Source organism: Sceloporus occidentalis, unplaced genomic scaffold, assembly GCF_023333645.1.
Source record: "Sceloporus occidentalis isolate IW3139 unplaced genomic scaffold, rSceOcc1.0.p SCAF_100, whole genome shotgun sequence".
NCBI lineage: Eukaryota > Metazoa > Chordata > Lepidosauria > Squamata > Phrynosomatidae > Sceloporus > Sceloporus occidentalis.
The window spans coordinates 3,009,242-3,023,320 of record NW_028317080.1 but is presented as its reverse complement, the minus strand read 5'-3'; the positions used below and the strand labels follow the sequence as shown (position 1 = coordinate 3,023,320).

At 41.6% G+C, this 14,079-nt stretch overlaps 1 protein-coding gene across 2 annotated transcripts in view; it reads right to left on the bottom strand.

Annotated features, from left to right (window-relative positions):
• Positions 1 to 811: 811 nt before the first annotated feature.
• The window catches only part of LOC149284069 (serine/threonine-protein kinase D1-like), a 49,849-nt gene continuing 36,581 nt past the window's right edge, over positions 812 to 14,079 (bottom strand). The window contains exons 5-18 of one of the 2 annotated variants that reach the window (XM_089497179.1): positions 13,731 to 13,754; positions 9,140 to 9,428; positions 7,518 to 7,722; positions 7,314 to 7,437; positions 6,322 to 6,399; positions 5,679 to 5,952; positions 5,205 to 5,257; positions 4,150 to 4,222; positions 3,494 to 3,600; positions 2,960 to 3,121; positions 2,707 to 2,805; positions 2,306 to 2,573; positions 1,404 to 1,489; positions 812 to 1,015 (exon numbers count right to left, since the gene is read on the bottom strand). In XM_089497179.1, coding sequence (XP_089353305.1) covers positions 812 to 1,015; positions 1,404 to 1,489; positions 2,306 to 2,573; positions 2,707 to 2,805; positions 2,960 to 3,121; positions 3,494 to 3,600; positions 4,150 to 4,222; positions 5,205 to 5,257; positions 5,679 to 5,952; positions 6,322 to 6,399; positions 7,314 to 7,437; positions 7,518 to 7,722; positions 9,140 to 9,428; positions 13,731 to 13,754 — 2,046 coding nt within the window. The remainder of the gene's footprint in view (positions 1,016 to 1,403; positions 1,490 to 2,305; positions 2,574 to 2,706; positions 2,806 to 2,959; positions 3,122 to 3,493; positions 3,601 to 4,149; positions 4,223 to 5,204; positions 5,258 to 5,678; positions 5,953 to 6,321; positions 6,400 to 7,313; positions 7,438 to 7,517; positions 7,723 to 9,139; positions 9,429 to 13,730; positions 13,755 to 14,079) is intronic. The other variant, XM_089497180.1, reaches the window with a different exon arrangement.

Here is a 14,079-nt window from a genome sequence, read left to right as displayed (position 1 = left end):
CCACATTTTCACTGCACTGACCTGCCCGAGGCGTCCTAGTCACAGGCTACGGTCTTCGTTGGTCATTTTAACAGCTGCAGGATATTTTACACAGAAGACAAGGCTTGCAAGCTACCTATGACATGACGTACAGATTATCCCCTGGAGTAGAAAGAAAAACAAAGAAAGAAAGAGGCAAACTATTTGGGACTAAAAGGAACATTTTGTTACTGCTGATTATGCCTGCTGTGCATTAAAGCGAACTTAAAATCCCCAAACGATGTGTGCTTCAAGTAACCTGCAAGAAATTGAAAAGACCATTTCCCTTTTGACCTCATGAGAAACATTCTCAATCATGCTATCTTAATTTAAGGCGTGTACGCGCACCTGTCAGATTAGGTAATCCATAGAAACATTCTATTTTTGGTCAGAATGTGGCTAAAATGAGTCCTGCCGAAATTGACGGTTTACATGCGAACCACAATACACTGCAGGCCCCTGGAGCTTACATCGTAAGCCTCACAGAGGAGATCGAGTGGTTTTTATGATGTGTAATCTGCATGGCCCATACAATGAAAGTGCCCTTGGTACAAGAGAGGAGACTTCTTGCAGACTACTCCAACGGAGTGTTTTCATTAGTCTTTTTCACAAGGAATTTGGGGCTGATGCAGCAGCATTCCAAGATAATCCCCACATATATCTTTTGAGGATTACATTGCTGGTTGAGGAACACTATTGGGTAGACATCTGAACCCTCCAAATGATTTCCTTCTTTCCATATGTTCTGTTCACAGAATGGTGTAAAGATACATTATGACTCTGCCTGCGAGCATCAGAGAATACTAACTCTCTCCTCCAGCGCCCTCATCTCCGCATCCTCCGGTTCATTACAGGACTGGGCCAGGAGGTGAGGGGGATACTGGAGGCTGTGATCTCCCGCATAGTGCTCCCAACGTGGGTCATCGCTTTCATGAGTGATGTAACGTTCCCCAATCTTTAACTCCAGTTCACGCAGATCAAGCCAGGTTCGGTAGTCCTAAAACAAAAAACCCCAAAAAACTTAGGATGTGCCAAATGTCACAAAACATGTTTTGCTAATTGTATAGTAATATCTTTTGTGTGTATATATATATATATATATATATATATATATATATATATATATATATATATACACACACACACATATATATATACACATATACATACACACACACATATTCGATCATTTCCCATGTTTTGAAATCCCTTTGTACATTTAGGATGAACATAATAGCCTTTAATAATAAATCCATAGGTGCTTTAGTAGCATGTCATTTAAAATCACACTTGGTTTAATAGCTGGTATGTAATATACATATATTTTTTAAAGTGTTCTTGTTGTATATTAACATGTCTGGTTTGCCATTTTAATTTGGATTTACCTGCAACCAGGGGTGGTAAAGGGTCTTGTCCACGCTGTAACGTTTTCTCATTTTCACTTGCAGCAAGTTGTTGATAAGGTCGATTGCTAAAACCAAACAGGTAATTGAGGCCAGTTGTGAAAAACAATGCTAAGACCTGGTGGATTAATCGCTAACTACTCTCAGGCATAGAGTACACTCTGAACTCTAGTTCACAGGAGAACGTATCAGGCATATGCTGAGCTTACCTGTAATTTGTCGACTTGAATGCAATTACACTAACAGTATGCTCTTGAGGTGCATAATCAGTGATATATTTAACTACAATGCTGTTCTTGCCCTGACCAAGGGCAATCCACATTCACATTGCAATGAAGTCTTTTCAATGACGACCGAGCGGAAACGCGTTCCATTTACTGCATAGATTGCGCCCTTGGGGCTTGTTGTATCTCTCCTTGCAGCGACTGTAGAAAAGTCAATTAACCAAATCTCTGCTGGAAGAGGTACAAACTACTCTGCGTCCTGGTTAAAAAGTCAGAGTGCTTTCAGGTACTGTATACACACAAATGTGTAAAATGTGTGCAGTAGACACAACAAGAAGAAATGTTGGCGAGTCCCGTCCTTACTCTGAATGTGACGCCATTCCAAGTGTGCTGGCTTGGTGAGGTGAAAGAAAAAAGCGCGGAACACATGTTTTAGGTGGGAATGGCTGGGGCCATATTCGCAAGATTCCCTTTAAGAACAGACATCTTAGGGATGTCTTATGTTGGATACGACTTCCTCGTTATGTAATTGAAGCTACCCTTTCAATCACCCACCTGCGGTATAAAGCTATTAAATCCTTGCTGCCAAAGAAACTCTTTTGTACCTTAATTAATTTATTCAGGGGCACTGAAGGGATAGCTTGGAAAAAACCCACTCACCGTCAGGAGAGGTCTCTCTCCAGGGGTTTGGTGGGTACATAAAAGCTGCATTCTGAATCTGGTCGTGGATATCCTCATCCTCGTTGAAGGGGAACGTTCCACTGAGGCTCACATAGATTATTACCCCCACGGACCACATGTCCAGTGACCTGTTATAACCACGATTTCTTAGCACCTCTGGTGCCAGGTAAGCGGGTGTCCCCACCACTGAACGACGGAACGACTTCTCTCCAATGATACGAGCAAAGCCGAAGTCACACAGCTTAACCTGAAAAACACAAATACAATTTGTGGGCACTGCGTAAGACTTGTTCCTTGCTCAGGTCAAACTAGGGTTAAAATGAAATAAAAAGGTGCTGGGTTCTTATTGTACTTTTATGATGTCATGTGACAAATCTCACCTGTGGGAAAGGATCAGAAGAAGCAAGGAGGACATTCTCTGGCTTCAGGTCACAATGGACGATGTTCTTGAAATGAAGATGACGAAGTGCAACCAAGATCTACAAGACAATAAGACTTATCAGAAAATATACAAATCAGGAAATTGTGTTCAAAAAGGAGAGCAGATCATGTCAGTCACAGTACTCACTCAATACAACTTCCGTCAGGGACTTCACTACCCAAATTTCCAGTCTTTCCCATTTCACCGCTTACCTGCGTGACCAGAAATTTAGTAATGCGCTCAGGTAACCGTCCCTTCTCACTAGAAAGGATCATCTCAAGCATGTCTCCGTGCAACTTCTCCATCACCACAAAAACCCGCTCTGGTGTCTCGAACATACACTCTAGGTTCACCACCCCAGGGTGATGTAAATTCTGGAAAAAAGTAACATACAAAAGAGATTGTCTTATATGGAACTACATAAACTATGCACACTATATTAACTCGAACACTCACGCTGGTCATCCTAATAAGGTATAGTTGTATAAAGTCTCTAAGCACCAAAATCAGGATTATTTAGCATACTAAACTGCAAAGTAATTCAAATGACATTGAAAGACAGAACAACGAAACTGAATTCCAACAGAAATTGGCTGTTGGTATGAGGAATGCAAGTACAAAGCATCATAGGAAAGGCAGGTGACTCAAATATTCCAGAGAACGCAATGGTTTCCCCTCCATGCACCTAATTAAAAAGGGGAATAAGGTTTTGCAAGCATTTTAGTCGGAGGGTGTAATTAAGATACCTGTAAAATGGCAACCTCGTTACGTAGCTGGCTTTCCTGCTTGGTCGGGAAACGCAACTTGTCGATAATCTTTATGGCCACGTCCCTTCCTGTCTTTCTGTGTTTCCCTTGAGGAACCAGAACACACATTAAGAAACATTGGCCAAATGAGCAGATAGACCGATACAGAGGGATATTGTTAACCAAAAAAGTGATACCTTGTATTTGGGCAAAAACCAAAAAGTGAAGCGACCTCTGAGGTCTTAAAAAGCTTCTGTGATTCTACATCTTACTCTATGTCCAGTCGATCTTTTCTTGGAGCAATACAGCTAGATCCATAATGCCCATTTTGACATTGATTGTGGTAGATTACTGGTTAAGCCTTCCAGCAGAAGTAGCAGAGGTTAATGGACTTTAAACATGTCCAGGATAAGCATATGTCTATCCTGAAACTAAGACAAGACCAAGACGGATTAAGGTTTGAGTCCATACACAGAAATTACGGACAGGCTAGATGGGTTTGCATGGTCCCATGTTTCTATATTTGACAAGCCTTACCTTTACCCAATACACGTTGCATGTAAGATGCTGCTGCAGACAAATTCAAGCACTGCATACCATAAAATAATTGACAGACTGCTATAACAAGTTTTATCTATACCAACCATGAGACTTACCTCCATACACAATGCCAAACTGGCCAGATCCAAGCACCTCATCTGGAAATATTTGATAAACAGAGCTAATATCCTGTAGGGAAAATAAATGTAGTCTCAATTAACTAGATTATCTTGTAGGCGGTTGACATGGCATCTACCCTCAGTTTACTTCTAGAAGAGCAGTGCTATTGGAAAGATAGATTCTCACTCCAAACAATATTAAATGTGTGCCTTTCATGTAGAAATGAGCTGTCTTTTGTGTCATAAGTCCCATTTTGTGAATTCAGTATTCCAGTTATTTAGTAGTAATCAGCCAGAACTGCTATATTATACAAGTAACTGACCCAGTGGCAGTTAACCTATGGCCAAGGCAACAACATGGCTCCAGTGCACGCTGCCATGACATTTTCTTAGCTGTGTAGTGGAAAATCCCCAAACACTGCTGGTTACCCATAATATAAGTAATGGGAAATAACTAGATATTGCATGATATCCAAGGATAAATTCTGCAAACTACCCTCACTCTCCTAGTTTGCATTATGGTGGCTCTCTTATTCATGGTTTGGACTTTAGTCAAAGTTAATACTTTTTAGTGGGTCAGCACAGAAAAAGTTCTGTAAGCTTTCAAGAACTCAGTGGGCCATCTGAAGAACTTACCTCCGAGGTGCTAAAAGTTTCTGAAATTTTCCACCTTTTTCTATGTTGGACCAATGAAAGTTATCAACTTTGACTACAGACTCCATTTCCTCTTGTGTTAACACAGCACTTTTCTTAAATAATGGCTTGTGGCCCCTGTGCACTTGTGAAGCACTGTTACATGCGGTTTAATATCTCACACCACTATCTACTGGTCTACAATCAAGATGTCTAATCTGGAAATCATACAGAAACGTTCATGACTGTCAGATAGTATTTAAAGATATGCACTACTTTTTCCTGTCTTATTTACCTAATTTTTAGACCTGCTAAGCAACAGATGATAGTTATTATGCCCTGATAAATAAACCATAGAGATACCCACACAAACCATGGAATCTATCACAGGCACTCGCGTAATAATTGACCATTCTTACCACGTTCTCCTGCACCTGGCAGTTGGATACAGAAATGCTGATTGATACATCCCCTATAGAGAGAAGACAAGTAACAATATCATATAAAAGCCATAGAGTGCAAACAGTTTTTGTCATTAGTGGCCTTAAACATTAAAGATACTGATGCAATAGAACGTATATAAAAATAGTCGTATATGAAGGGCCATTAATTGGACACATGCCTTAAACCAAACATAACCAATGTACATCAGCAACGTAAGCTGACCTTGTATAACGTTGATTATATAAGCCTAGATACAGGCTGTTGGGTTCCACGTTTAACTGTTTAGCCAGGCAAAAGGCGCACTTGACGTGCAGAAGCACTTGTGAGTAAAAGACATTAGGATACTATTAGTGAATGGCATTATGATGTCATTCCTAATAATGGCCAACACATAGGCACCTTTAATTTAATTCAATAGCACTAAAAACATGATAAAAATCTGAACGTACGGTGCTGGCTGCATCCTCCATTGGCTCCCTTTGGATTGACAGGCATCAAAGCGTGCTGAATCGCTATCTCCCACATTCGTGCCACCTCAAGCCCAGCTCCTGTAGTCTGAACCCCGTTTCCTTGTTCCGGGGCCATCTGCACAGGCAGGTTCTCCCCAACATAGTATACAATGTTGGCTGTGGTTATTTCAAAGCAGTGAGGGTTAGCACCAGGGGGTAGTAAGGACAGGTTATTGGCTGGCTCCAGGGATAATATTTCCGAAAGGGGGATTTCCTGTCAGATAGGGGGGAGGGAGAGCCCAGATGTGAGAACAGTGCAGACGAGGGACCAAGTCACATGTTTTAGTAGTGAAGGATCAATAACTTCTTCGTATGATCTGAAGGGCAATATATTAAGTCTCAGAAGACAATTACTTTTGCACACCTCTCTTAGTAGTGCAAAATTATTAAATGGATTTTAATAATTTGCATCTTCACAGACGGTGGCAAGAGATATTTTTCTCATGTTAGACTGCTGTGACATTGTGCTTTGTTACACATTCTATGAAACAGAGATGCGCCCAGGAGTCCACTGGTCTCTGTCTCATAAACATGCTAACACCGCGATTTAACAAAGATACGAGTTTGTGGTGCTTTTTGTTACCTTGTAGTATTTGCTTCCAGTATCGTTCTGAAACAGGGTTATACACTTGCTGTCCAATCTCCAATAATGTCTTTTTCTCTGTTGGTTAAAACAAATGTAGCGATAAAAACAAAACAAAAAATACAACACTTCTGTTTTAGCATTATTAAAATACTAAATTAACAAGGTCAGAAACACTCTCCAGCTAGTTGCGATATAGGATAAAAATATTTGGTATTACATTTTTTGTGTGGCCACTTGCCTAGTGACTGGCTTTGTCAGTAGAAGTCATTGTTATTTTTATTGCCCCAAATGGCATTCAACAGCTGTTTTCAGGCCCTGCCTGTTTAAAGTGATCCGGTCAACCCTGCACAGAATTATGACATTTTTACCAAGATCACAATGAGCGATCTTAAATAAATCCCATCTATGCATTTGCGAGTGGAAGCAACTTATCCTTTTGCAAGGACATTGAGAGGAAAATCCTGTCACCACCTGGCCTCAGCTCACAGCCCATCAGCTGTACCAATGATGTGTAGCTAGTAGATATAACATGCGTGAATTCTTAAATATACCAACACAGCACTAAATCATTGCTAAATTCATCAAAAAGAAATGCACTCTGGGAATAGTATTGTGCAGGGGCCATGAGCTAGAAAAATGACGGCATGCACAGAGAACAGAAAAAGCTCACTGGGTGCACCGCAATTAAAAAAAACTTTGGAAGGAAAGATGGTCAAACAAAAAGTATCGGCTTCAAGTAAGCACTCCATTTACTCTTGGGTTTATTCCATTTTCAAAATGTAATTGGGGTTTCATTTACGAATTCTGTGTGCCATCCTTCAAAAGATGATTCTTAACAGTTTAACTTATAGAAAAACATGTTCCAATAAAAGATAATTAGGTGTGTGAGTTAATGTTAGCATGTTAATAGATTAATGACAAGAATCACCGGTGACTCCAGAGGCTCATGGCATACAACGTACAAAGCAGGAGTGGCCCTTCCTTCTTACCATGGTATCTTTGCTAGTGTAATGCACCATCCAGCCTTCTTTCATGACACTACTGCTTTTCCTTTTTGTGTGTTTGACAGATTGAACCACTCTCATCAAGGGAATGTTGTTACTAGCCGAAGGACTGAAAGGGAAAACATGATAATTAAGAGCAGCTCTCTCTTTCTAAATACACTCCCTGAGTGACGGCTAACATGATCACACCTGATCATGCGGTCGGACGTGTCCTGATCCTGGTCAGCGTCTTGCATGTCCCCATTCTCCGCACGGCATCCGGTCAAGGAGTTATCAGGGTCTGGGGTAAGAGACTCTTCCATGTCTTCCATTAACCTACTGCTCCGGTCGCTCTCATTGTCATCACTTCCTTCCTCCATCACCACATCAGACTCTGCTCCGGGACTCAATAAATCTGTGAAGGGAGTTCAAGGTCAATTAGAAGAAAATTGATACATTTTACTCAACATTCTAGGTGAGCGGTACTTTTGGTTACGTACAATGTGTGTGATGTGGTGCTATTTTATTCTTATAGCAGACCATTCTAGACTTCTTAACCCTCAGTAACAAACTAGGATTACCCATACTCTGGGTAATTAAACGGATTGTGTATAGACAAACTGGCGTCATTTAATTCATGACATGTATGTGCACTAAAGCTCCATATTGATCTAGCTACAGAAGCAGGATGATGGACCACGTTCATGGACGCTCATACCTCAACTCATTTGGCCTCCAGTATCACCTATATGCAGATGATACCCAAATCTACCTGTCTTCTCCTGATCTCTCTCCATCTCTCCTGTCCCGTATTACCAATTGCTTGTCTGCTATTTCTTCATGGATGTCACAACACTACCTGAAACTTAATCTTTCTAAAACTGAACTCATTATCTTCCCTCCCTCCATCTCCACTCCACTACCTGAAATCTCTGTCACCATTAACAACACGACTATCTCTCCTACTAACCAGGCCCGATGCCTTGGGGTCATCCTTGACTCAAACCTCTCCTTCATCCCTCACATTCAGTCCCTCGCCAGATCCTGCCGCTTGCACCTAAAAAACATCTCTCGTATCCGCCCATTCTTCACCCAAGAATCCACAAAAACCCTGATTCATTCCCTTATCATTTCCCGTCTTGACTACTGCAACGCTCTTCTGGTTGGCACTCCACTGTCTCGACTCTCTCCTCTACAGTCTATCCTAAATGCCGCTGCTAGGCTTATCTTCCTTGCACGTCGCTCCTCTTCTGCTTCCCCCCTCTGTGAAACCCTCCACTGGCTTCCAATTACCTTTAGAATTAAATTTAAGATCCTGGTACTGACATCCATAACACTGCTCCTCCGTACATTTCTGACCTCATTAGCAAATACTCTCCTACTCGATCCCTACGTTCCTCCCATGGGCTAAGGCTCTCCTCCTCACTCATCACCTCTTCCTTTTCCCGTCTACAAGATTTCACTCGAGCTGCCCCATATCTCTGGAATCTTCTCCCAAGGAACCTTCAGCATTCTCCCTCCCTCCCTCCCAACATTCAAGAAACATCTAAAAACTCACTTCTTCAGAGAAGCCTCATCATCTTAGCTGCTAGAACTTCCTTGTCATCGATACAACCCCCACAATACCCCTCATCCTTTCTCTGTGCCTTATGTTTGTCACCCCATTTCCCTCTAGATTGTAAGCTTGCGAGCCGGGCTCTCTCCACCAAATGTATTGGTTTGTCTTAGTCTGTCAATTCTTGTCTTATCCCTTGAATTTATGTATTGTATTAAGCGCTGCGTAAGCTGTTGGCGCTATATAAATAAAGGATAATAATAAAGGATAATAATACCTCCGTTGGCTGCAACCTCTCCCAGGCAGTTGTGAGGAACCTTGGGGGCACATCGCTTGTGGCAGTTGAATTTGCAGTCCTTGCACTGAAGGCCTTGTCGGAATAGCCCTTTCAGCAGCTTCTTGCAGTACTGGCACATGGTCGGCCGGGTGTAGGAGTGGATGACAAACGTGTGAGGCACTTTCACTTTGGACATGAGGATCTTGTCCAGCTGTATGGGTCGGCCAGAGTATGAAGTGGTGCTGAATCTTTTCTCCCGTCCCACGCAGGCCTCTGATGGAGACTTTTGCTGAAAGTTTAATAAAGCACATTAAATCCCTTTAATCATGTGAGGTTGGAGACACATCTGGTATCAAAGCTTGGTACCCAGACCAATGGCACCCATATTTGTAGATAATGGTTGTGGACACTGGCCACTCTTCATTCAATGACAACAGGTTACTCGTGGCAGGAGAGGGTTAATCTTTCAAAAGATTATCCAATGAAAGTTCACAGATTAAAGATTACCAAAAAGACTGATAAATGTATCAGAGGTTGTTTTATTCCCTTTGTACAGTTCTTCACAGATCACCATGTGGCACTATATATAAATGTACTACAACGGAGAATAGATCTGATTAAAGTGCCACATGATCATCAAAAATAAGGCAAGATTAACGGTCTCTCTGGCTGTTCACGTGTTTGCTTGTACCAGACAGCAAAATGCATAGGGTTTTTTTTGTGAGTATTCTGCAGTTGAGATTATAAAGCCTATTTGAGTGATGATATTACATATTCTATCACAATAGCTGTCTTTTCTTTTAAATACCACACATCATTCAGTGAAGGATTTCCCCTGTGTGGAGCAGTGCATTCATCCAGCACAAAATATTTGTAACATCAGAAAGCTAACTTTTAACAATAAAATGAAATGAATAAACTTGTGTTGGATAAAACCAATGCGCTGAGACAGACAGGACATCTTCCGTGTGGATCTGCCTGGTGGAAAGAGAACCAGAGTCTGTCCATCTCGCTGTAAAGGCTGGGCTGTGGGCTATTTCCAAAGGATTTCTGTTCCAGACGGAGCCCTGGTTGGAACCGCTCCAGGAAATGATTGCTAAAACCAGATTACATGATGGAAACCGCAGCTGATGGAGAGCTCAATGAGATGTCATAACCCCTTCACTGCTGCCAGTTTATTATGAGCACTTATTAATGAGAAATAGTGCATACAGAGATCAATGAAGTTTACATGCAACTGAATTTAGAGAAAAAACCCAGAATGAGTTAAAGAACGTAACGTGATTTCATCTGTTTAAGGTCACATCTTGAGCTATGCTGTCACTCACCTGTTACCAACTGATGTCATGCAATGCTGCAGATAATGGGTTAAGAGAGATAATACAACACAGGATGGGTAGGGGGGGCAGCAATCTGTCTGGCAGCAAAGGATTAAAAGACTTTTGTGCATCCAGGAAACCCAGAAAGGATGCGGTGTTGCGATGCGTGAGGTGAAGCCTGGAGCTCAGCCAGCGAGAGGAACTAAACATGAGCCAAATCAAACAGCAATGTGTGCCGGAAAGAGCCTGACCTTCTCTTCTTTACACAGAGCCCCCCTGGCACTAATCTCCGGGTTTCTGGACACACATTATCCTGCACTAATCTTTGTCAGTCTGCATACACGGGAAAACTGAACGTGCGCAGCTATATACAGAAGACGACAGCAGTACAGAACACGCCAGCAGCGGAGCTGTGAAAAGCAAGCAAGCAAGTCACAAAGTTAGCGGACTATGGACACGCATCATGCATTGAGCGTGCGCGGACACGCGAAAGAGAAGCAAAGGGTGCACACGTTATCAGGAATAAGGGAGACAGAAAACGCAGGCACTCTATGTAGGTACAGAATAGAGTGTGCAGGGACATTAAGGTTAGCATGGGGTGAATAGAGCAGCAGAGACACTAAGGTTAGAACATTGATGGAGAAAGTGTAGATCTACAGTTTAATATAGGACACAAACAAGTGTAAAGACACACTAACATTAACACACAATGAATGGAGTCTGCAGAGACACTAAAGTTAGTATGAATAGAATGTGTACAAGATGAATAGAATGTGCAGTACGGTAGGCAGAGAAAGTTCACACTGAGGTTAGCACCGGGTGAACAGAATGTAGAGAGAGGTTAGCACAGGACACTATGGGAAGCAGAGAACGTGCAGGCACTCTAAGGTTAGCACAGGATGAATACAATGTTTAGTATGGGAAGCAGAGAACGTGCAGGCACTCTAAGGTTAGCACAGGATGAATACAATGTTTAGTATGGGAAGCAGAGAACGTGCAGGCACTCTAAGGTTAGCACAGGATGAATACAATGTTTAGTATGGGAAGCAGAGAACGTGCAGGCACTCTAAGGTTAGCACAGGAAAGCAACATTATAGACACACAGTAAACTTAGTATAGGGTGCAAGACAGTGTGGAGCTACTCAAAGGTTAGCGCATGATTAAGGTTAGCACAAAGTGCATGGAGTGTGCCGTGGCAATGAGCACTGTCCAGAAGACACAATGACACAGGATACGAAGGAAAGCACACAATCTATGATGGATAATGTGGTGAGTGCAGATACAAGCAGATTATGAGAGCGAGCTGGCTTTGTGAAAAGAAACTCATATTGGTGGAGCACGCTGAGCCTGTGTGAAGGTAATGACATTGATGGAGGATGCAAAGTGTTTCCAGAGATACATCAAATCCGGTGGCAATATAAAGGTCTCTGCAAACACGATGCATATTCAAGTAAGCCTTCTTCACATGATGCATCCCGATTCAGGTTGTAGACAAAAACTTACCTAGGGGCAGGTGCTGAAAGCTAATAGAACCAACGATTAATTAAACTGATAGCCCGAGCCTGCCTTACTTTAAATCTGCCAGCCGAAAAAGGACCGCTTTCATTTTCCTCCAGCTAAGAGCACTAAAAGGCTTTATTTAAATCACGCTGCAATACCAGGGGGCTTGGCTATTCATTACATAAAAATATTAAGAATATTGCGGCAAAATGATCTTAGCTCTCCATGTGTGTTTTTGTAACACTAACCTAAAAATATTAGAATTTAATATTCTATATTTGATTTACACAAATGTTACTAAAATATCCTGTACCCGCAGCACAAAAAAAATAAATAAATAAATAAAAAATCACAAACCAAATATTTCACTTTTTATATTAAGCATTTTAAACAATAAACCCACTTTATAGATGCATCACTTTGTCCTTGTTGAACATAGTAAACTATTTAAAAATCCCCTATATTTCTACAGGTGCATTCAATGTTCACCATGTGGCTAGACATGGTGTCTTTACGCAGCCCATCCATGAATCCTCAAACATAATTTGTAACCAGAAGCAAGCTTTGTTTCAGATGCCAGGATTTCTAGGAAAACACTCCTAATGCTGTCACTGTGTAACTGAGAAGAAGTCAGCCGCTCAACTCAGAAAGGCCGATGGCTCTTCTCTCACCGCTGAAACGAAATTTGCCAGCAGAAGAGACCCATTCGGCCCATCCAGTCGCCCATTGCTCGTGAGACTCAGACCTTAATCCTTACTACTCATTAGTCGTTTGTCTCGTCTTAGATTCACATGCATGGTTTCCCTATTACTAAAAACGTCAAAAAAATGGAGTGTGCCATGCATGCCACATCATCTTTCCCGCTGAGGGACTCAATATCAAGAGATTTTGGAAGCATGGTTTTGAATAATGAAACAGTCCAGGGGTGGATCTTTTTAAAACCAGTAAACATCTCTGGTAAGACGAGCAGCATGAATGAACTCATTGACCTCTATTTTAAAGAGTGTGCTTTAGGGGAAGAATGAGACACTGCATATATTTTGTTAGTGGGGGGGATTTCATACATATAATAATATGTATAATAAGCCACTGTAGCCATCTGGAGGCCCAAGGGAAAGACGTGTGTTATTTTTTAACCCGTCGAGTGCCGGGGACAGGAAACATTCCCCCCTCGAGAGGCTGGTCCTATGCTGTATTTTGCTCTAGTTACATTTAGGTGACAGCCTTAGTAACAGCTCACACTTAAGATAGGGAAACCTATACATGTTTTAGGATAAGGTATATCCTAAAACAATAGAATAGAATAGAATAACCTATTCATAGATGCCTAGATTAGGACAAACCGTGTTATCACTTAATATATAGTGCTAAACCTCCTAAAAACCTGTAACATATTTTCCCCTAATTTCCCTAATTCAAACCAAACAGTACAAGTGATGGAAAAGGCTACAGGCTACAGCACTCAATGCTTTATAAAATCTACTAGCATGAAGTATTAACAACATTATGTCAACTGCAGCTAACCAGGGCTAACACTGCAGCCTGCACAGACAGAAGGTATTAATACAAACCTCTGAAGGATCTTTTTATTATTATTATGATTTGGAGAATGTACCAACTTGTACATGGCCTTAAGTCTAGCTCATGCAGCCGTTCACTATTCTAAGCGCATTAACTAGCTATAGGTTTAAACCCTGGCAGAGGCACCAGTAAAGAAGCATGTAAGGAAGATTAGCAGGGGCTGGAAAACCACATGCATGCACATCACATACCTCGTAGCTGGGACTGAGCGGAGACTGAGAACAACGCAGCGTGAGGGGAGAGAAAAATGTTTAGTGTTTTGAAAACAAGTAAAGAAGCGAGCCTACTGTAAAGTCAGGATTGAGAAAAGACAGTGTAGCTAAAGTGTATACATAGTTACGAAGGTACCAGCTCATCTGACGCTTTCCTAAGCTCTAATGACCTTCTGCATCTAAAAAAGTGTTTTTGCCATTTGCGAGTCACTGTGACATTTTGACTTAATTTAGGTCCTCAGTCTGCTCCTAAGTCACTGCAACACTCGGATTGTCGAACTACAGGACAGGAATGGTATGATCCATAGTTTTTGGTGCATATGGGCAA